At 37.6% G+C, this 24,949-nt stretch overlaps 1 protein-coding gene across 3 annotated transcripts in view; it reads left to right on the forward strand.

Moving 5' to 3' along the window:
- The window catches only part of LOC133650612 (unconventional myosin-XVIIIa-like), a 202,148-nt gene that overhangs the window by 155,344 nt on the left and 21,855 nt on the right, over positions 1-24,949 (forward strand). For all 3 annotated transcript variants that reach the window (XM_062048069.1, XM_062048067.1, XM_062048068.1), the window contains 9 exons: positions 1,620-1,724; positions 2,062-2,208; positions 2,326-2,439; positions 8,895-9,011; positions 13,189-13,272; positions 18,475-18,612; positions 23,528-23,713; positions 23,790-23,929; positions 24,304-24,348. In XM_062048069.1, the coding sequence (XP_061904053.1) occupies positions 1,620-1,724; positions 2,062-2,208; positions 2,326-2,439; positions 8,895-9,011; positions 13,189-13,272; positions 18,475-18,612; positions 23,528-23,713; positions 23,790-23,929; positions 24,304-24,348 (1,076 nt within the window). The remainder of the gene's footprint in view (positions 1-1,619; positions 1,725-2,061; positions 2,209-2,325; positions 2,440-8,894; positions 9,012-13,188; positions 13,273-18,474; positions 18,613-23,527; positions 23,714-23,789; positions 23,930-24,303; positions 24,349-24,949) is intronic.

Here is a 24,949-nt window from a genome sequence, read left to right on the forward strand (position 1 = left end):
CCAAATGGATTCGAAGACATTTGGTTTAACGCCCCACCGCCAACTCCTCCCACCGCACTTTTGGACTTCTTTAGTTTTTTTTGTTTGGTTTGGGACGTCTGGAATCCGTTCCTTGAAGGGGTTGGTGGGTACCGTTATGATCTGTTGCACCAGATCATATCCTTTCTTCTTTGCATTATATTATTCGCCTGTGTTTAATGTGTTTTGGTTTTATGCACCTCATGGATCCTTTGTTTACCTTCTGTTAGGAGCAACAGCTACTACACACCTTTCCTCATTTTATGATTAGTGTTGTCACCTGGTGTAATGCTAATCATCACCCTTGTTTATACTTGTCTCTCCATGCTGTTAGTTGCTGGTCCATTGTTCGCTGTTCGTTATATGCAACGGTTTGTTGTTGGTTTTGTTGTTTGTCTCATCCTACCTATGTTTTCATATGCTGATCTTCATGCTACGCTAAGCTAGCACCAGTCTATGTTGCCCTGTGTATTGAATTAAATAATTTTCTTACCTGCGTGCTGCCTGAGGTCATCCGCATCTTTGGAATTGCAAGTACAACATGCCAGCTTACGACACGGACAGCACAGCTTAATGTTGAATAAACATGTTTTTTGTTATTTTTTTATACAGTTAACATTTTAATAACACATTCAGACACACAAAAATACCAGTATCGATTACCAGGTACCGTATTGAGTCGAGTTAATGAATGTAAATTATTACTGGAATTGAACAGGCAAACAATGTGGATAATGTAGACGCAGTGTGGAGAAACGCTTTCTGGGACAGCTTGTCGGAACGACTCAGTCGCCACCATTCAACACTTTTTAGGGAGATGAATGCCGCGTCACAGCAGACGGAAGCGCGGTTGTAGCACCAGCCTGGCAACAGGGCGAAAGACTAGACGGTCACTGAGATACCATCTGTTCTACGGTCATCTTGCGTCATCATTGTGCTGAGTACCTATACATTTTACAATTTAAAATGGGTTGAATAATAAGTGTGTGAGGAAAATATAGGCCTAAAACTTGGATTGTGCTTACAATAGTCAAGGCAAATGGTGGTCACAACAAGTCTCTAATTAACCTAAAATCTAGTGACGCCTGTGTTTGTTATGATTGGTTAGCTGCATGAGAGCTCTATCAAAGCATCTACCCACATCGGTTTAATGGTTATATTGCATCACACTGCATTATATCCATTTTCTATACCGCTTGTTCTCATTACGGTCACGGGTGAGTTGGAGCCTATTTACAGAAGAGCAATATTACATGCTTTTTGCGGATGTAGTTTGGTGAGATTGTTTGTCACTTTAACGTTCTGTTAATGACAACAACTTTATTTTTCTCCAATTTTATGGGAGAGACAAAATCTTACCTTATGAAACATTGCATAGTCAAGTATGGTTCAACACTGTTGCAAACTACAGTGAAAACCTTCTTATATAAATGACTATACTGAACTATACAGAGTATTTTATTTTTACATGGAGCATACATTAGATTATTTAGATGTACTGTTCACAGTTTATATTCTAATAATTACACAGCCAAGATGCTTGAATATATTGTCTACTGCCTGTCTATTTTGCACCCTGACGCTGTGTCCATGTGTCTCAGCTGAAACAGATGGAGGTGCAGCTGGAGGAAGAGTACGACGATAAGCAAAAAGTCTTGCGTGAGAGACGTGAGTTGGAGTCCAAACTGCTGAGCGCACAGGACCAGGTAGTCCCATCCGTCTCATCTTCATCCTCTGTCAGCACAGCCTGTGTGTGTGTGTGTGTGTGTGTGTGTGTGTGTGTGTGTGTGTGTGTGTGTGTGTGTGTGTGTGTGTGTGTGTGTGTGTGTGTGTGTGTGTGTGTGTGTGTGTGTGTGTGTGTGTGTGTGTGTGTGTGTGTGTGTGTGTGTGTGTGTGTGTGTGTGTGTGTGTGTGTGTGTGTGTGTGTGTGTGCGTGCGTGCGCGTTTTAATTTGTTGCTGAGCACCGCCGGATGCTGAGAGTTGTGATAAAAGGAGACCATGTTTATCCACACTGGCTAGAAGACGAATGATTTGTCATTCAGGTGAGCCAGAAGGACGTGGAGACTGAGAAGAGGTTGAGAAAAGACTTGAAGAGAACCAAAGTCCTGCTTGGTGATGCTCAGATTATGTTGGACCACCTGAAGAGTAACGCCCCGAGCAAGAGGGAGATTGTTCAATTCAAAAATCAAGTAAGGCACTCTTCACTTTGTGACGGTCTTAGACACAGACAGATAAAGCCCTGTGAAAGCTAAACAGATCTTTGACCTTCTCATGTGTGTCCCTCACCTTCTCGTTGATTCTCACAGCTGGAGGAGTCAGAGTTCACTTGTGCGGCGGCAGTGAAAGCTCGAAAGAGCATGGAGTTAGAAATAGAAGACCTACATATACAAATGGAAGATGTGGCCAAAGCTAAAGCATCGGTGAGTTTGACATCAGTTGTGATGGAATGACGTTAAATACAACTGCAATAATTATATTCCAACTATTCTCCCAAGATTACGAATGGAATGGAATGGACCTTTATTGTCATTGTACTTAAAAAGTACAACAAAATTTCATTTTCAGTACAAACCCATCCAAGAACAGACACACAGTATACAGGGTAGACAGAACAGGAAGACTGATGGGTCCCCACAAGGGCGGCGCCCCGTAAAAAAGGTAGGAAAAAGGAGGAGGAAAAAATAAAATCCCAAACTAAGCTCCCATTTGGGGGGCTCAGTTTGAGACCAGAAAAATCTTGAGCAAAGCACATACTGTATACTTGTTAGGACAAAAAAAATTTAAGACTCGCTACGGGGGGAAGGCCAGGCATTAAGCCCGAAGATGCTTCCACAAAGGGTGTTTCTTTGTTGTCCATCATATCACGGGGGGTGAGCTGCGAAAGGCGTGAGATGGGGGCTGAGGTGTATGTATGCATATCTTTGTAGCAGTCAATGGGTGCGTGTTTGTCTGTAGGCCTGTAAGTCCCTTTGTTCCGCGTCACAGAACAGAGTGTATTGATTAACGTGGACCCCGACTTAAACAAGTTGGAAAAACGTATTTGGGTGTTACCATTTAGTGGTCAATTGTACGGAATATGTACTGTACTGTGCAATCTACTAATAAAAGTTTCAATCAATCAATCAATCAATCAAAAGTCAACATCCCAGGTGTCTTTAAGAAACGGGAGAGGGATTCAGAGCCTAGTTCACTGCAATGGTCTCACATTGTAGACATCCTGACAATACTCCAGACTTTGGCGTGCGTTTTGTTTACATCCGGTTTCTGAAGCGCGTTTTAAGGTAATCAAAGTTTTTTTTCAGTGGTTGAGTTTTCGGTACATAACTTGTCAATAGTGCGAAAATAATAGGCTCTATATATCAATTCACACTGTAACGACCAGCTGGTGTTAATGTTTTATGTTCATGTGGTTTGGATTTGATGTCAGTTTTTCCCATGTTTGCAAATACACTGTTTGTGCCTGAAAGGTGATTGGCGGAAAATGAGGAAATGCTGTTGTGTGTCTGGGGAAGCGGAATCACCGAGACTAAAGTCTTTGCACGGGAGGTAAAACCTGTTGGAATTATGCCTTTTGTTATCATAGGATTGGTAATAAATGTTAAAAATAGCGTCAGACTTTGGTGTGACTTCTCTTGAGGGCTACCAATATATTATATTACTTTGAATTGTTTTCAAGTAAAAAAACAATGCTGTCGCGGCACGCCACATTCAATTACAATTAAGGGGAAAACCTGAGCTGGGTAGAGCTATTCACTTGCTCTAAGCGGAGTGTATAAAGTGAAATTATGCGCAGTGTGTACACTTTACTAAAACAATTGTATTTATTTACAAGATTAATATGAAAGTCCAAGTATTTGATGCTCAAAATTTAAAATTAAGAATGTAATGAGAACTGCTATACGTAATACAGTGTTACATTAATTACATACAAAAAGTTGTATATATGAACTGTTGGCAATTTAGAGTCCATAACTAAGATAAATCCTATTTTAACTGTCATGTTCAATAATATCATAGCCATTTTCTTTTCCATCATTAAAATGTAATGTGTACATTTTTGGATATAGGTCTATTCTTTGAGACAATTATGAACAAATAAAAATATTATTAAAAATATGTGTATCGTTTGTTAAAAAAATAAAAGAACACTATTAATGCCAGTGTACAGTGCATGAAAATATGTTTGCATGTTTATGGTCATATGAAGAAACAAACTAGTTTTATTATATATTGTGTATAAGTACACAAAGTGTGCACAATAATTGGCCACCATCTTGTGTAAATACAGCAACCAATGTTATAAAACGAACGAACGTATGTATATATATATATATATATATATATATATATATATATATATATATATATATATATATATATATATATATATATATATATATATATATATATATATATATATATATACATACACACACACACACACACACACACACACACAGTTTATATATCTCAAATAGCTGTCTTTCTTTGTGTGTTAGCTTAAAACATGACAAATCTGGTCAATTGGGTTGTCAAGTTGTGCAATTAAAAGCGGAACAGAACATCAGCTGAACATCGATTAAAGTGCACTGTAAAAGTATATGTATTGGCGGGTAAGCTCGGCTCAGATCGCGGCATCTTGGTCTACTACAAAAGCAATTTGTTTTTAAGTAGGTAAGTATTTATTTTGGAATATGAGGTATAGTAAACGGCCTTGCTCTGCTCTACCGTCTTTAATAGTAACAGTAATTCAGTACAGTATGACTCATTTTGTTGCGAAGATGTCCCTATACTTGGTCTGCAGATGGCATTTCAAGTTTGTTGTATTTTTGCGGAAGAAAATTGAGCCACAGAGTTTACAAAATGTTTTGTTGTCTACCCCAGCAAAGTTGAAGTGCGTCCATATGTCTTCTGTTCTTTTTCTTTCCAATGTAGAAGACATTTTTGTATTGATGTCTTGTATTGAGTCTTGCTTTTTCGGGTGAAAAATCAAAACACCATGCCTGACAAAGACAGTAGTTCTGATTGGATATCCTCCGTGCTTTTCCACCCGCCCCTCTCCCACATGCAACTGTGATTGTATATTTTGTTAAAATTAAATAACATTTTAATTAAATATGACTGGATTTCGTCTTTGTCAGCATTTTCGTCTCGTTTTAATTTGTTGACTTAATTGTCAACTAATTTCATTATTGTTTTAGACAATGAGCCTTTGTTTTCATTGGTCAATGTCGATAACAAAGACGACCATTTTTAGTCAACAAAGTTAACACAGGACCAGAGTATGTTTTGAAGCGAAATTGGCTGCCTCTCATTGCTCATCTTTACACAGTGTAACCATAAGCGCACACTTTCGGGTTTACGTGCAGTCATAACTAGGGATGATACTCGAAACCGGTTTTCCCGGTTGTTCGATAAGAAAAGAACCGAGTCCTCGGACTCGAATCCCTTTTTAAAAACCGGTACCCGTTATCGAGACCACTATAGTAAAGAAAAAGAGTTGGTTCTATATTCGAACCCCTCGGAACGAATCCCGTCCCGACCAGAAATGCTCCGTGTGACATCACAAGAAATCAGTCACGTAGCTCGGTCATTAAGCGCAGATAGCGAAAGCAGGAAAAAAATGGACGGGAAAAAGCGCTCCAATGTGTAATAAAGTTCAAAACAAAAGGTATAATCCAATGAATAATTTTACTGGGAGATTTGAGCAGACTACAAACACATGACGAGCACTTTTACGACCAACCGGAAACATAGCAACGCACCTCCTTTACGGCAGCTGTCGCAACGTTCTTATAGCAACCGCAGCACATACATATATGACATGATCTCCCTTTTTCAACTTTTGTTTTTGTTTCCTTGTAAACAAAACAAAATCACACTGTATATGTGTTGTCTGTCTAATTATAAATAATGCAGACGAGGCGTGTTGGCTGAGTTCTTGACGTTTACTTTCACGGGTGACGACATGCAACAACACTTTTCGGGGCTACCGCGCATGCTCGTCACTCCCGTTGCATGATGGGTAGTGTAGTTGTAGTATTCCCTAGCTCATAACATTTTTCCCCCTATAAAGAAATAATGTTAACTCAATAAAGTGTATTTCTTTTTTTAGCTTTAACTTTTCATTTTTTAGCATTGTAACCACATTTGCAAACAACTTTTCTATTCATAGAATTTTCTTTCAATAAAGAAATAAAGTGCAAAAATGTCAAAGCATCATAACAAACAGTTATGTCAAATAGCAGCAGAATTGCACTTTTTGGGGAGCTGTATTATTTTCAGTTTTGTGCCCAAGGGACGGATTTTATTTAACACTAGTATTATTTATACACCTATAGTGATCACAGAGACAGGTTGTTTTTGTGTTACCTTATATATTTGTTTTTCTGAAAAATCCCACTTAATATACTTTGGGTAACAACAGTCAATTTTTTTTTTTTTTTTTTTTTTAGGGGGGCAACAGTCAATATTTATTTATTTTTTAGATTAAATTGTTTTCTTATATAATAAAAGTGAGCTTTTGTTAAACCAAATATTGTGTATTTTTTTCCATATACAACAACCTATCTGGACTCGATAAGAGAATCGATAAGGAATCGGTTCGATAAGAGGATTCGAACTCGATAATTTCTTATCAAACATCATCCCTAGTCATAACAAATTGTGTGTGAATAATCTTCATCCAATTATGATAATGCGATATTCTTTTTTTTATTAATCACACACGTTAATGTGTTAATGGTGTTAATAGTTGTCCGTTCTGGCTTCCAAATTAATCATAATTTCACCTTGCATAGCGGAAAGCTTCCCCAAGATGTTATCCAATTTGCGATTCAGTTCAGAAATTGCCAAAGTCTGAGTTGCCACAGCTCTGTCCATTATTCAATTATTTTTGGCAGCTTTAGGGTACTATGAATGGCTGCCATCATCTTCCAATTTGTCCATAGACCAGGGCAACGCTTATTCCAATCAGCAGATGTCCTGTTATCATGGTTCCAAATAAGTATATATGTCTTCAACGTCCTCGACTGAGTCACCGGGCACCAGACCCCCTCTTCTCCCAAAAGTCCATCGTGTGTCTAGCAACAAACGTTCCATCAGGATAGGCAAGTTTTCCCAAACCCGAGCTACTCGTCAAGAAGATAATTTTGTTGAGAGGCCAGTTGATCAATTATATTGTTTTTATTTTGGAGAACAGTTTAAAAAGAGATTTCAAAAAAGTTAAGACAAGACTAGAAAAAAAAGAAAAGTAGGAGAGATAAGGGAGAGGGAAGGAAAAGCGTCCACCTTTGTTGACAGCCAGATGAAACACATTATATTTGCATTTCTTTACACCTCAATTAAGACTCTCTTCCATGCATGTTGTTTGTGAGGTAAATAAATCAATAAATACACATAAGGCTGCAGCTATCACTTATTTTAGTAATCAAATAATCTATCTCGGAGTTTGGGGATTAAAACACTTCATAGCCTTAATGTGTATTTTAAGGGAAATGGTTGAAAAAACATTATTTCAGCATGCCGTAAGCTTTGTTCTTTTTAAATGCACATCATCAACATTAAAATTGAACTTTTAACATGTGTATGCATTATTGAAAATATATACGGTAAATAAAAACTATTTGCTGTTCGCAACCACCCAGATCACGGCACCCGCACACCAAAGTGTGTGAAAACTATGTCCGTCTACTTAAAAGTTCTGTGCACTCTATGCGGTCTAGATGTTATAATTTTTTATTAGTTACACTTATTAAACGATTAGTCAAAGCAACAGATTAGAAATCAAGGCTATTTTCCTAATCCAATTAATTGATTAATAGTTGCAGCTCTAAATATTAGGAATCTGAATCTTACAACTCACGATTCAATTTGATACCGATTTTTGGGCTGACGATTCGATTCAGAATCGATTCTGGATTCAACAATGTTTTCGATTCAAACCGATTCTTGCAATATATTAATTGGTAAATAAATTATGATAAAAACTTTTCAAAACAGGTTACAGGTTAAAATAGCTTTCCTTGGCTCCTGACATATGACGTATACACTATGTACAGCAAGTAAATGTGCAGCTGGCCTAAGAAACATATTTTTCTAAATATATTTGTTTAAAAAAAAAATATATATATATATATATATATACATACAAGTTTAAAATACTTAAAGGGGTTCATGAACTCAAAAAACAATTATTATTACACTAATACAGAACATAGAGAATGTGCAAAAAATGTTTTGCTTGTCGATACTTCATGAATCCAAAAACATTTTTTTATAATCGATTCTTAAAAATATGAATCAATTTAGAATCCACCACTACTAAATACTCAACAATAATACTAATAATGATAATGCTATTCCCTTTATAGCCAACAGTATAAAAGTAATAATGTTGACTTATTGTTTCTCTGACCGTCCTTATGTAAAGTCCTTATGTAAGAACTCTTACTCAGACATAAACATTATTATTCGAGCACCATCACATCATTGTGGGATATTAGAATAATAAATGCCTTTTGGAATATGTCTGATTTCCACATTTTGCGCTAATGGTAAAAAAATAATGTGTTTTTTTTGCTTATCTATCAATAACTGTCATACAACGGTACTGGCTGCATTTCAAACTTGTTGACAAAGGATGTTTGTGTTTTCGGGGATGTTTATTAATTGTTGTATACTGTATGGCAAGGGGAGGGAGGCCTTGGAAATGTCTCATAATAAATGACCAATGCATCTGTTGGACATCACCAGCAAGTTGCAAATGTTTCTGCCTAAATGAGCCTATTGATTATTGGCAATACTCTCCTCCACATTTGACTAACCACCATTTATTATAGCTCATGAGTACTTCCTGTCTCTGTTCCCTGATCAGTTACAGGAACAGGTGAGCCGCCTTCAACGTGAGAAGAACGACATGCAGTCTCGCGTGGAGGAAGACCAGGAGGACATGAATGAGCTGATGAAGAAACACAAAGCCGCTGTCTCCCAGGTACACCTGATCACGCCTCAGCCTGCAAAATGTTTTATGGACTACACATCTATTAATATTATCTACAAATCTCTTGGTAGGTAGCAAAAGGCAAAAGTTGTTATGTTCATATAAGGCAGGGAGAAGCAATCTGCTCTATTTTATATTTTGTTTTGACGTATATTTGAGTCTATATTAAAATCAGACATGTGAAAAGGGTAATCCACCTTTTTAAACATTTATTTGAATGTCAAAATATCACTTTTTTTCACATTTTTTAAATTTATTGAAATATCATTAAAAATACAATCTAAACAAAATGTGTTTAACGCTCGCCTCAGCCGCAGGTGCTTGCTGTTCCTCTTGCCTGAACGCCACACTGAGTTGCAGGACAGGGAGACGTCAGGAGCACTTAAACAAGTTCGCTAGTTAACTTAACCAGCTAGCTAGCTTACATCTTCTCACCTTCATTCGCTTTTCGAGCCACAACGTTGATAGCTGTCTACTTTGCCGCTAATCATATTTGGATGATTACAGTCTGAACACTTTTATGTTCCCCACCAGTTGTACTGTAGTTCTAGAGTATTTATTTGTAGCCAGCGAGAATGTATATTTCTGACATAACTTATCGTAAGCAGAGGTTACAACACCGGAAGTATTGTAGCGTCCAGAAAAAGTGCACACCAAGTATTTTATTGTCAATCTTATGCTAACACAAGCTCAATTCCAACATGTACATTTGTTCCTCCTGCACACACGTCTATTTTTGTCTTTTACTTCTTCTGAGCAACACTGTGTCATTCTCCGCCAATCACCTTCCAGGCATGGTGCGTTCACAACCATGGGAACTCTTAAACATCACCCACACACGAACATATCAACCCCACTAAGTCGTTACACTATATTACCCAAGGGGGTCATGGCTACAGGATAGAGTTGCCAAAAGTCGTTTTGTTCTTTGCATGCATGTTATAGAATTTTACATTGCATTTCCAATGATGATAATACATATATAATGTACTGTATATACCATTTATGTATATGTACTGTATATGAATATATACTGTGTGTGTGTGTGTATATACACACTGTATATATCTCTTCTAAACTCCCCTGAAGAGCAGGGAAACCTGCGAAACAAGCCTGTACGGATGAATTAGCCTCCGTGTTTTACCCCTGACCGAAGGAACATTCCACTATACTCTGAGCACTGTTTAACAGATAAACCACAGTAACCTTGGGTATACATACATATATATATATATATATATATATATATATATATATATATATATATATATATATATATATATATATATATATATATATATATATATATATATGTATATATGTATATATATATATATATATATATATATATATATATATGTATATATATATATATATATATATATACATCCATCCATCCATCCATTTTCTGCCGCTTATTCCCTTCGGGGTCGCGGGGGGCGCTGGAGCCTATCTCAGCTACAATCGGGCGGAAGGCGGGATATGTGTATATATATATATATATACACATATATATATATATATATATATATATATATATATATATATATATATATATATATATATATATATATATATATATATTAGGGCTGGGCGATATGGCCTTTTTTTAATATCTCAATATTTTTAGGCCATATCACGATACACGATATATATCTCGATATTTTGCCTTAGCCTTGAATGAACACTTGATACATATAATCACAGCAGTATGATGATTCTATGTGTCTACATTAAAACATTCTTGTTCATACTGCATTAATATATGCTCATTTTAAACTTTCATGCAGAGAGGGAAATCACAACTAAGCCAATTGACCAAAACTGTATTTATTAAACAGTTGCACAAACATTCATGTCATTTCCAAAACAGAAAGTGCAAAATTGTCAGTCATTTTAAAACAAGCTATTAGTGCACTATTGTGCATGATGTCACTAAGATGACATATAACAACACTAAATGAAAGTGCACTTTTTGTACAGAAAGCCACTACAATAGTTTAAAACAAATAAATTGCACTTTTGTGCATGATGTCACACAAGATATTTCAATAACTGTCAAATAAAAATTAGCGGCATAATAGAAAATCAAATTGTGTACGTCCTTCGCTATGTGGTAGGTTCCTGCGGACGTTATCTCCTTTTGTTGTTGACATTTTTTTTCCTACCGTGTTGATGTGGAAATGGTTGCTTTGGCATTTTGTTGGTGTGGCACCGAACGGAGATGTTGACATGCGGAATAAGCACTCTTCATTCTCCAGCAGGTGACTTTTCAAATGATGCTACATATTAGCAGTAATGCTACTTTTTGTAGCAATGCTTTTTCCCCACACTTGACAAATTACGGTTGTCTGTTCGACATATTCCCACTTGAAGCCAAACCACCGCCAGACGATGGACCCCCTGCTGTTTTTCTTGGGAATTAATTATTCCTTCATTTTGTTACCAGATTCGCACCTTCTTTCTCTCGTATTACCGCTCGCACCACCCCGCTAGCATCACAGCTAACGTTACCCATGCTGCTACCTCTCTGCGTATACGTATGTGACGTATGACATGACAGTATGTGACGTATGTAAGAAGGTGTGCTTGCTGTCTGTGAGAAGGACAGGCAAGAAAGAGTGGGAAGAGCCTGTCGTGTAATGCCAGCAGCTAAAAGCAACTGCGTGAGGACGTATACTCGAATATCACGATATAGTCATTTTCTATACCGCGATATATCGAGTATATCGATATATCGCCCAGCCCTAATATATATATATATATATATATATATATATATATATATATATATATATATATATATATATATATATATATATATAGAGTGGTAGAGTGATTGGAGCACATACTTGTTGGTCACAAAGACATTCATGAAGTTTGGTTCTTTTATGAATTTATTATACTGAAAATGTGACCAAATCTGCTGGGTTAAAAGTATACATACAGCAATGTTAATATTTGGTTACATGTCCCTTGGCAAGTTTCACTGCATTAAGGCGCTTTTGGTAGCCATCCATAAGCTTCTGGCAAGCTTCTGGTTGAATTTTTGACAACTCCTCTTGACAAAATTGGTGCAGTTCAGCTAAATTTGTTGGTTTTCTGACATGGACTTGTTTCTTCAGCATTGTCTACATGTTGTCAATGGGGTTTAAGTCAGGGCTTTAGTAAGGCCATTCCAAAACCTTAATTCTAGCCTGATTTAGGCGGATGATTTTAGGTTGTCCTGAACAATTTGGAGGTAATCCTCCTTTTTCATTGTCCCATTTACTCTCTGTAAAGCACCAGTTCCATTGGCAGCAAAACAAGCCCTGAGCATAGTACTACCACCACCATGCTTGACGGTAGGCTTGGTGTTCCTGGGATTAAAGGCCTCATCTTTTCTCCTCCAAACATATTGCTGGGTATTGGGGCCAAACACCTCAATTTGTGTTTCATCTGACCACAGAACTCTCCTCCAGAAGGTCTTATCTTTGTCCATGTGATCAGCAGCAAACTTTAGACGAGCCTTAAGGTGTGGCTTCTGGAGCAAGGGCTTCCTTCTTGCATGGTAGCCTCTCAGTCCATGGCGATGCAAAACACGCTTGACTGCGGACACTGACACCTGTGTTCCAGCAGCTTCTAATTCATCGCAGACCTACTTTTTGATGGTTCTCGGTTGACTCTTGATCATCCTGACCAATTTTCCCTCAGCAGCAGGTGATAGGTTGCGTTTTCTTCCTGATCGTGGCAGTGAAAAAACTGTACCATGCACTTTATACTTACGAACAATTGTCTGCACAGTTGCTCTTGGGACCTTAAGCTGCTTTGAAATGGCTCCAAGTGACTTTCCTGACTTGTTCAAGTCAATGATTAGTTTTTTTCAGATCTGTGCTGAGTTCCTTTGACTTTCCCATTGCCGCATTTATATCCGAGTCTAATGACTGCATCACATGAGCCCTATTTAAATGGGCTCAGAGAAGTCAACAGGTGTCGTCAATCATAATCACTCACATGAAGTTAAGAGGCCATGCCATGAAGCTAGTTTGATTTGATTGTAACTTTTCTACATCACCAAAATGTGTGTGTGTGTGTGTGTGTGTGTGTGTGTGTGTGTGTGTGTGTGTGTGTGTGTGTGTGTGTGTGTGTGTGTGTGTGTATATGTATATAATCTGTTTTTTTTCATTAGTCTGCCAGAGACTTGGGCCAAATCAGTGACCTCCAGGCGCAGTTGGAGGAGGCCACAAAGGAGAAGCAGGAAATCCAAGAGAAGGTAACGCATCCTATTACCTTGCGACTGTATAAATGATTAATGTCCCTGTGAGTGACAGGACAGTTGACCAGACCAGGATGTACAGTTCACTTAAGGTCTGCTGCATAACCCCATTAGCTCTTGTTATGATTGTTTTCTTGTCTTTATTTTCTGCAAAGTTATTAGAACAATAACAATATCTCAGAGCTGAATATATTTGTGCAGAATTTCCACATACATATGGTTTAGTCGTGCACCTCAAGCTCCTCATCCTCCTCAGTGTTGGCCTTTTTATTCTAGGCTGACTGATTCAATTACTGTCGAGTCTGTCATATAAGTGTTGAAGCTCAGCTTTTCCTCACATTTATATGCTAAACAGTTTAACGCACCCATTTAATCGAATCACAATAATTGCGCTTTACGTTGTTGTTCTGCCGGAGTGCAATTTGCGAGCCAAAGCCTGTGTACTGCAAATATTTATGTATGGTTATCGTTTTCATTTTTGATGATGACTGTAGCTCAGACAAAATACATAAAGGTGTATTATTTCCTTTGGTCAAAAGCTTACATTTTAATAGAAGTGAACATAATCTGTTTATGCTTTCAATGGAGCTCATTCTAGTGCCACCCTACAGGTCCTGTTTTAGTTTTATCAAAACGTATTTGAGGCAAAGTGTTGTTTCCACTTCCTTCTCTACAAGGCCCACCCATGAGAATGGTTCTGGCCTCGGGCTGCGAGGCGTCGTTAAGACTGTGCCGCAGGCGCTGATAGCCATTTTAAAGCATTTGACCTTGAAATTGTTATCTCCTTCCTAGTAAGAGAGCAATCTGGCTTCTTAAGTAAAATCAAAGGAAAACTTTAAAATCTTCCTTGCCTCAGATGCAAAGTCACTTATGTAGGACTATCACTACAGCTCTCTTTGATTTTATAAGTCATTAGAATATGACTAAAAAGTATTTGACCCTTGCAAGGATCCTGAAAATTCCAATTACACCCATAAAATGTCATATTGAGGATTAGAAGCAAACAACTTAATGACAAGGGATGGGCATTGCTTACATTTGAACTGATATTAGTACCATATCGGTACTTTAAAACGGTGCCTGACCCGTACTAAAAAAATACAAAAGATGCACATTTTTGTAAATAAAATCAATGCATTTTTATTTATATTTTGTGACATTCAAGTCAGTAATTCAAATACTTGAATTATATCAATTTAATGATAACCTAGGTAAGTAAATATAATTGAACAACAAATTGTCATAATTATTGCAGCAATACAAAACATAAAGAACTATAAAAAAATTACTTGCTTGTCGATACTCATAATTATGGGGGTTCGTAATGCAACCTTCCCATACAATATATTCATTTATTCGTGACAACTTGCCACAATTAAAATTGGACCGACAGAGAAAGATTTGACCGCGTTTTTAATTTTTCAGTTTTGGCATTTCCTCACTATTTGTCATTCTAACTCTGGCATATTAACTCTTACCTCTTTACACACACTTTATCTACATTCAAGCTACACCAGTGTGGGTGACACTGGGATCACGGTCGGTGACACAACGGCAGGGACTAGGATCAGAAGGTGGATTTTAACCAGGAACCCTCAAGTTTCTTGCCGGCCACTCTACCATCAGAGCTATGCCACCCCAGCGAAAGCCCATTATTTATTCAGTCCACTTTACATTCAGTAGAACAACGTACAACAAATGATATTGGTGACATAACCTTGCTGTCCCGAAAATCCCAACAGAAAAATTCAATTGAAGACTCATCACAACATATATCAATCCCAAAATGCCAAACAAAGAGCCCTGGGTGTTTTACATGCAGGGACTTTGACATCGACATAATATTCCACTTACTGCTTACGAATGTGTTCAGTCAAAAGTAAACAAACAACATGGATGCAACCATGAGGAGCATGGTGTCTCCCAATGATTGGAGATCAAGGTCGATATACTGAAACCAAGTAGGCGGTTTCAGTAGCCTTGGCATGTTTGTTTTTTACAGTTTATACATTAAGAATGTTGCAACATATCTTTACCCCAATTTACATGGAAGTTGTGTTAACTGGCAATACAGTGGTATCTCAGGTTTTGTTTTTAGTCCGTTCCAAAGGGTCCATTGAAAACCGAAACTAATTCCCCCATAGGAAACAATGTCCAAATCCAGTTAACCCCTCCAGAAACCCAAAAATGTTACCACAAAAGTCATTTTATCGAGAATAATTATTGTTTTACACGCAGAAACAATGCAAAATGCGTATCAATGACGAACGAAATGAATAACTACACATTTTTATTGAAGATTCATGACGCCGATGATCGACAAGTAAGGAGGGCAGGGGGACTTACAAACGCCACCTCTCTTGAATTCAATTGTGTTTATCACTTGATTTATCCAAGTGCTGGCACTAAGGTAAAAAGCCAAGGAACAACTTTGTTTACATCATAATAAAAAAAAGCTTGTTTTACCACAACATGAACAAACTCACATTTTGTAGTAAAAAATCAACAACATCTGCATCTTATTTGTGGTTCAGTATTTTATTTTTTTAATCACTTTTTGTCTTTTATTTATTTGGCAACATTTGAATTGTACTTTAATTAACCTGCTCAGTGGCCTTTGTGGTTAGAGTGTCCGCCCTGAGATAGGTAGGTCTTGAGTTCAAACCCCGACCAAGTCATACCAAAGACTATAAAAATGGGACCCATTTACCTCCCTGCTTGGCACTCAGCATCAAGGGTTAGAATTGGGGGTTAAATCACCAAAATGATTCCCGGGCGCGGCCACCGCTGCTGCTCACTGCTCCCCTCACCTCCCAGGGGGTGAACAAGGGGATGGGTCAAATACAGAGGTTAATTTCGCCACACCTCGTGTGTGTGTGACAATCATTGGTACTTTAAATTTAACCTTTAATTGTACTTTAATCAAGAAGCAGATCTTTGTGTGCTATTTTGTGGTAATTTATCATAAATAGAGGTCTAATGTCTGAACTGAACAATAACAAAAATACTGAGTGTTTAAGCAAATATTAGTTGAGTCATTGGTGCGCTACTCAAAATCAACTAGTAAACAGTTTTTAATTTAGTTTTAGTCATAGTCTTTTGACAAACATGTATTTTAGTTTTAGTCTAATTTTAGTCATCTAAATTGATTTAGTTTTAGTCAATGAAATTACACAAAATTTATGTCAGCTAAAATTTTAGTACATTAAGTCAACTAAAGCAGTGGTCCCCAACCTTTTTGTAGCTGTGGACCAGTCAACGCTACAACAATTGTCCCACGGATCGGGGGGGGGGTATGGTATTTTTTTTATTTTTTTTGTCATAAAGAAATATAATCATGTGTGCTTACGGACTGTATCCCTGCAGACTGTATTGATCTTTATTGATATATAATGTAGGAACCAGAAATATTAATAACAGAAAGAAACAACCCTTTTGTGCGAATGAGTGTAAATGGGGGAGGGAGGTTTTTTGGGTTGGTGCACTAATTGTAAGTGTATCTTGTGTTTTTTATGTTGATTTAATTAAAAAAAAAAAAAATATATATATATATATACATATTTTTTATTTTTTATTTTTTATTTTTTAATTAGTTGTGCGGCCCGGTACCAATCGATCCACGGACCGGTACCGGGCCACGGCCCGGTGGTTGGGGACCACTGAACTAAAATATTATGTATAAAAAAATTATTCTTTAAAGTTGATTTAAAATCACTTTTATTTAGACTACCTGCAAATTACTTGTTTAACACAATGATGTTATGGTCAGGAATTATGTATTATGCATACAATAGTCAATGCCAAAAAATATCTTTCAGGCACTTTTTCTATTTTTATTATGCTTCCTCTCTGGCAAAGCAGGTATGTATTTGTGTTGTGAAACAGAGTTACGATGAATGCCTTCTTATCAAATACACATACCTTCAACTTACAGTTGTGTAGATGTCATCATATAGCGCCAAAAATAAAATATGTCCTCTTCACTGTCTTCCAGGTGTTCATATATTACAATGTGGAACATGTTAAATCCACACATTATTGTTTTCGCAGTGAGAAATTCAACTTCCTCATCTCACAAGGAAAAGCATCTCATTGGCTTGCCTTCGTAACTAACTGCCCGTGCGCTGTTAAAGAGCTGTGATTGGATATATCTCGAAGACGTCCCACCCATCGACAAGACAAATTTGAATATAATCGGGATTTTGTTTCTTTCAACATTTTCGTCACGTTTCTATAAGATGGCGAAAATGTTCGTTTACTTTGTTGTCGTCTTATTCAACGTGCATTTTGATTTGATTCATTATCATTTTACTTAACGTCAGGGGAAAATAGGTTGTTGACAATAACTAAGACAAAAGTTATTAGTCAACAAAATGAATACTGCTGGTAAGCTCCCAGTAGCTCACAAGCTACTAGTTGGTGACACCTGGTTTACATCAACTGCTTGTGTGAGAGCGCTTTGCGGCACAACACTTTGTCGTGACTCCACTGCCTAAGTGCTTGACATGTTTTTGGGAAACTGCCTGGTTGCCCATCCTTCTTTTACATTATCAGACAATACAAGGTGGAACACATTTTCTGAGCATGTCAGGTACATTTTAAGTGGCGGAACCATGCAGCCTGTGTAGCTCTCTTAGCATGAGCAAAAGTTGTCTCCACTGTCAAAGAGAGAACAGCCTCTCTGCAAAACTACAGTACAGAGGACCATCAGTTAGCAGAATATTACTCTTTTGCAGCAGCACTCATAAAAAAAGTGTGTAATTGCACTAAAACTGAGACAGTGTATGAAAAACAAGCTATACCACCATACACATAGCTGTTAAATGTTTCAGCTGAAGTAAATATTAGTTGCACATACTGTTCTTCTTGTCAAAAACTGACAATGCAGGTGAAGATTTTACATGAGAATTAATGGGAAGGCCACTTATCGTTCTACAGTAGTACATTTCAAACTCCTCTTGCACCATTGGTAGTAGATACGGAGCTTATCTGCAACTCATTACTCACACTGGACATGTGGCATTTACTTAGAGGGTGAAAAGTCAACATTAATTCAATTTGCATACACATGATGTTTGATTTTTCCTCGCCTTTATTTAACAGGACGCTGAAAAGCTAAGCTCCAAGAATTAGCAATGAGAGCCCTCTGAAGAGTGGGTGTGTATTTGCATTTATCAAAGTGTGTCTACTTCCCCGCAGCTTCATTCGCTGCAAAGTCAGCTGGAGTTCCAGGAGCAGTCCATGGTGGACAAGTCTCTCGTGAGCCGTCAGGAGGCCAAGATCCGTGAGCTCGAGACCAAACTGGAGTATGAGAAGACGCAGATTAAACGTTTGGAGGTCAGGAAGTTCTTGTGTCTCATTAAATTGGAAAGAACATTCTTAGCGAAAGCACAAATTCAACTTGACGTGTGATTTAATACTTATCAAGAGGTAGAAAAATGTGTATACACTGCATTGTAAGAGAAGAAGCAAACATTCTAATGAATCTTTGTGAAGCAATACACAAATCAAATGGAATGTTGCGCAATATATACGATATAAATGATATACATTTAGCCGATGAAAGAGGTTTAATATTATCGTTATAGTGCGATAATGCATGTTGATAAAACATTGCAGCTGCGTTCCGCAAATTTGACAGAAGGCATCCTCGACGCAAAGTAGCGTCCTCGCTACCGGCTAATGTCCCTCCACAGTGCAGCTTCTAAATCAATAATTCTTGGCTGCATGGCGGCAACTAAACTGTAACTATAGGAGGATACAAAAAAAACATAGCTAACCACGTTGCTAAAACTCTTGCCTGTAAACAGGACTGGGCGGATCGATGCAAATATAGACATTAACGATATAGTATAGTATCACGTATATCAATCAATCAATCAATCAATGTTTATTTATATAGCCCTAAATATAGTTGCTTCTGTAGCAGAGTGAAAGATTCTCACTGATGACAGTTGGTTTCGTCTTTGGCGGAAATTAAAAGTTCATATTTTTTATTAGTAGCAACATTACTTCTTATTAGTAAAGAATAAAACACACTTAAACATCCTGCTGAGTGCCCTTAACAGTACATCCGGTTTAACAAAATAAAATACACAAAAATACGTTTTTATTCAATATATTTTTTTAGATACAATGGTATATTTACAGCAGCAGTGTCACTTTAATAGAAATAAGTCACAACAGATACTGCAGTGATTAGATCGATATGTTTGATAATCACACAGCCGTTTTTTGTCATTTTTGGAAATAAGAGCCACTTGTAGAAATTGTATGGATTGATAGTCATTTTTGCTTTGGTTAAATTATTTTGCACTATTGACTTTAATATACATTTAGTATGCAATAAAAGGGAATTAGGAAATAATATAAATATGAATTATTTTTCTGGTGCTATACAAGCACCCATCTTATTATTGCTTGGACTTCACAGTTTAATATTATAATTCTTCTTCTGCCGCGTTTAATGTCGGAAATATCCCAACATATCTTATATCGTCGGGAAAGTTCTGATTCCGCCTACATCACTCATCACTACTTCCTTTTTGGGACAATTCGTGTTACAATGGCGATGCTATTCAGGAAAATAATTATTATGGGCCCATTGAATAGGTACCCCTGAGCCAATTTAATTGGTACACTCTTTAAGCTGAATCAGAGAAAGATTACCGCTTCTTCTAGCTCAGCCATTCATGTAACTCGTTGCTTAAAGGCCTACTGAAATGAATTTTTTTTATTTAAACGGGGATAGCAGATCTATTCTATGTGTCATACTTGATCATTTCGCGATATTGCCATATTTTTGCTGAAAGGATTTAGTATAGAACAACGACGATAAAGATTGCAACTTTTGGTATCTGATAAAAAAAAGGCTTGCCCCTACCGGAAGTAGCGTGACGTAGTCAGTTGAACATATACGCAAAGTTCCCTATTGTTTACAATGATGGCCGCATGAAGTGAGAGAGATTCGGACCGAGAAAGCGACAATTTCCCCATTAATTTGAGCGAGGATGAAAGATTTGTGGATGAGTAAAGTGCAAGTGAAGGACTAGTGGGGAGTTGAAGCTATTCAGATAGGGAAGATGCTGTGAGAGCCGGGGGTGACCTGATATTCAGCTGGGAATGACTACAACAGTAAATAAACACAAGACATATATATACTCTATTAGCCACAACACAACCAGGCTTATATTTAATATGCCACAAATTAATCCTGCATAAAAACACCTGCGTGTTTGTTATGCTACCTCCTAGCTCCTCTGCTAGCTCCTAGCTCCATAGAACACGCCAATACAATTCAAACACCTGATCAACACACACAATCACTCAGCCCAAAAGACCGTTCACCTAACCCAAGGTTCATAAAGCTTATATATTTTTAAAAAGTTACGTACGTGACGCGCACGTACGGTACGGTACGTGTTATGCTAGCTCCTATGCTAGCTCCTAGCTCCATAGAACACGCCAATACAATTCAAACACCTGATCAACACACACAATCACTCAGCCCAAAAGACCGTTCACCTAACCCAAGGTTCATAAAGCTTATATATTTTTTAAAAGTTACGTACGTGACGCGCACGTACGGTACGGTACGTGTTATGCTAGCTCCTAGCTCCTCTGCTAGCTCCTAGCTCCATAGAACACGCCAATACAATTCAAACACCTGATCAACACACACAATCACTCAGCCCAAAAGACCGTTCACCTAACCCAAGGTTCATAAAGCTTATATATTTTTAAAAAGTTACGTACGGTACGTGTTATGCTAGCTCCTAGCTCCTATGCTAGCTCCTAGCTCCATAGAACACGCCAATACAATTCAAACACCTGATCAACACACACAATCACTCAGCCCAAAAGACCGTTCACCTAACCCAAGGTTCATAAAGCTTATATATTTTTAAAAAGTTACGTACATACGCAAAAAAAAGTTGCGCACATACGGTCAAGCGATCAAATGTTTAGAAGCCAAAGCTGCATACTCACAGTAGCACGTCTGCGTCTTTGTCATCCAAATCAAAGTAATCCTGGTAAGAGTCTGTGTTGTCCCAGTTCTCTACAGGCGTCTGTGTATCGAAGTCAAAAGTCCTCCTGGTTAGAGTCTCTGTTATCCGAGTTCTTCCATCTTGACTGCATCTTTCGGGAATGTAAACAAAGAAGCGCCGGCTGACTACGTTCGAAAAATACGTCCATTTCGCACCGACAACTTTCTTCTTTGCTTGCTTAGCTTCCTTCTCCATAATGCAATGAACATGATTGAAACAGATTCACGAACACAGATGTCCAGAATACTGTGGAATTATGAAATGAAAACAGAGCTTTTTCGTATTGGCTTCAATGTGGAAGGCATACCCGTGTTCCCCGGTCTACGTCACGCGCATACGTCATCCTCAGAGGCGTTTCGAACCGGAAGTTTAGCGGCAAATTTAAAATGTCACTTTATAAGTTAACCCGGCCGTATTGGCATGTGTTATAATGTTAAGATTTCATCATTGATATATAAACTATCAGACTGCGTGGTCGGTAGTAGTGGGTTTCAGTAGGCCTTTAATATATTATTTTGTTCCCCACACGACCCGAGAGGGACAAGCGGTAGGAAATGGATGGATAGATGGAATCGTCAAATGGTCTCCACAGGCACCAGCCAATTTAGATGACTTCCTTAGAAGCCATGTGACAGGCCCTCTTAACAGGTGTTTCTCAGTCTGGTATCTGTACAGTGGCGTAACTAACGTGCAGACAACATGGCCCCGACAATATGGCCACCCCAATAAAAAATCATGGTTTTGATACTCGGCGGTGTCTAGCAATTATGCTAACAGTTAACATGCGTTAACATCATGGATTTTAATGCTTGGTGCCATCTTAAAAATATGCTAACGTCTTTTATATAAGCATGCTAATGGTAGCATTCTAACGTTTTTTTGCTAAATTTTTAGCTAATTTTGTATGTTTAAACATGAACATCATGATTTTTGATGCTAGGAGCCATCTTGGAAGTATGCTAACGTCTCTTATATTAGCATGCCAGCGTTTTATGTTAGCTTTTTAGGTAATTTTGTATGTTTACACTTACAAATAGTGCATTTTGGTACGTCCTCTTATCTGGTCATGTATAAGAACGCTAATGTAAGTATGCTAATGTTTTATGCAAACTTTTTAGCGAATTATGTATGTTTTAACCTAAAAATCATGGCTTTCGATACTTGGCGCCATCTTGGAAGCATGTTGACATCTCTTATATTAGCATGCTAATGTTAGCATGCAATCTTCTTTAGCAGATTTTGTATGCTTTCACCTAAAATAATGCATTTTAATACTTGCCGCTATCTGACAAGTATGCTAACTTGTCTTTTGTCATAATACTACTGTTAACATGCCAACGTTTTGTGATAGCTCTTTAGCTAAATTTGTATGTTTAAATATCTAAATCATGGATTTCGATGCCTGGCGCCATCTTGGAAGTATGCTAACGTGTCATATAGGCATGCTAATGTCTTCTATCTTATTCTGCTGCGTTTGATATCGGACAAATCGGCAAACGAACCCCAACATATCTTATACTGTTGGAAAGGTCTCAATTGCGCCTACATCGGTGCCTAATTTTTGGAACAATTTGTGTTACCATGGCGACGCAATTGAGGAAAAACACCATCTTTTTGCCCATTGAATCGGTACACCACTTTTTCTACTCGCTTTTTTCAGAAAACAGCAGGATTTTGATACTTGGTGCCATCTTAGAAGTATGCTAACATGTCTTATATTAGCATGCTAATGTTTTATGCTTGCTTCATAGCTAATTGTGTATGTTTAAACCTAAAAATCCTGGATTTGTATACTTGGTGCCATGAACATTGGTTTGGCCAATACTGCTTCTGTAACTACTTGGTATTGGATTGATACCCAAATTTGTAGTATCGCCCAAAACTAATGTAAAGTAGTGCAACAACAGACTAATAAGTGCTTATTATATTTTAACCGGCGTGTAGATAGAATCATGTCAAAAGAGAAAGCAACTAGACATTAACAGTAAATAAGCAAGTAGATTAAACATAGTTTTGAGTAAATAATACAACTGACAATGATTCAATATGTTACCGCATGCATCAGCAGCCAAATTATAACCCTGCAATATATATAGCAATATAGATTTTAGGCCGCATCGCCCATTCCTACTCTCAGACATACAGTAATAATCCAAGCATAATGCAATATCTTCATATAAAGAACAAGTACTTCTCCTCCCTAGACTCTGGTTGGTCGTTTGAAGGACAACCTTGAGAAGATGACTGAGGAGAGAAACCAATGTATTGCTTCAGAGAACAGAGAGAAAGAGCAGAACAAGCGGATGCAGAGACAAATAAGGGACATGAAAGAAGAAATGACTGAGGTGTCCAAGAAAGAGACTGAGGCTAGCCGAAAGAAACACGAGTTGGTAGGTGTCGGGAGCTCGAGGGTTATAATCTTAGTTAGTACCCAGAATATGAAAAGGCTTTTCTGTTAATGTCCAGGACATGGACATCGAGAGCTTAGAGGCAGCAAATCAGAGCTTACAAGGGGACCTTAAACTGGCCTTCAAGAGGATAGGTGACCTGCAGGCCGCCATCGAGGACGAAATGGAAAGTGATGACAATGACGACCTAATCAACAGGTACAAAATATCAATGTAATGGTTAGAACCTTGTAGTAACACTAAATACTCTCAAACACTGAGGCAGCCTGTCCATCATAACTTGTTATTCTTTGTCTTCCAGCAGTAATATTGTTTTAACGTGTTCTGTAATTCTGCGTCATGCCTTTCCCGTCTGTTCTCCAAATACTTGTAAAATGGTTTAAGGCAGTTGTCTGCTGCTGATCTTTCATTTTGACAAAACGCATAAACACGCTCGAGAACGAAGGCCAGCAGCAGATTTATAGTGGATGATAGTAGAACAATGTTGATATCCTACTTTTGTGCATATCTCACCTGTTCTCTTTTTTTTCTCTGTTTTGCTCCCATTTCGGTGTCGTCCACACTCCTGGCAGTTTGCAAGACATGGTGACAAAGTATCAGAAAAGAAAGAACAAAACGTGAGAGCGTAAAATGCATCCTTTGTGTTTGTCATGATGTTTGTTTTCTCACCTTTTTTTAACCAGAGAATAATACAGTGTTTCTTAACTCTGAAAAAAGTGCAGCAGTATCTCAATTTACCAGCTTAATTAGTTCTGTGATGGTGCTCTTAACTAAAAACACTTGTATCTCAAATCGATGTTTCATATTAATTGGTGTTTCTACATTAACAATATTAGATTTTTTGTCTTATTATTATTCTTTACTAATACAGTAGTACCTCAACTTACCAGCTTAATTGGTTATTAGGCGGCGCTTTTAACTCAAATCACTGTCTCTCATTTAAATGAATTAAAATCAATTTAATTGGTGATTGGCCCACCCAAAAAAACACAATTTTAACAAAAGAAAATCAAACTTTTAGATATGAAATATGAAATAATAAAGTTACTACCAAACAACCACAGTATTTTTATGAAGTAATGTAATAATAAAATACAACTTTTACCTTGGAGAGTGGACTTCTACTGTATGTCCTTCCAGCTGTTTCTCAGTCAAACACACCATCAGCAGCTTCTCCATATTTTCAAGGATACATGTCCGTCGTTTAGATATTATTTA

The sequence above is a fragment of the Entelurus aequoreus genome, linkage group LG05, assembly GCF_033978785.1.
Source record: "Entelurus aequoreus isolate RoL-2023_Sb linkage group LG05, RoL_Eaeq_v1.1, whole genome shotgun sequence".
NCBI lineage: Eukaryota > Metazoa > Chordata > Actinopteri > Syngnathiformes > Syngnathidae > Entelurus > Entelurus aequoreus.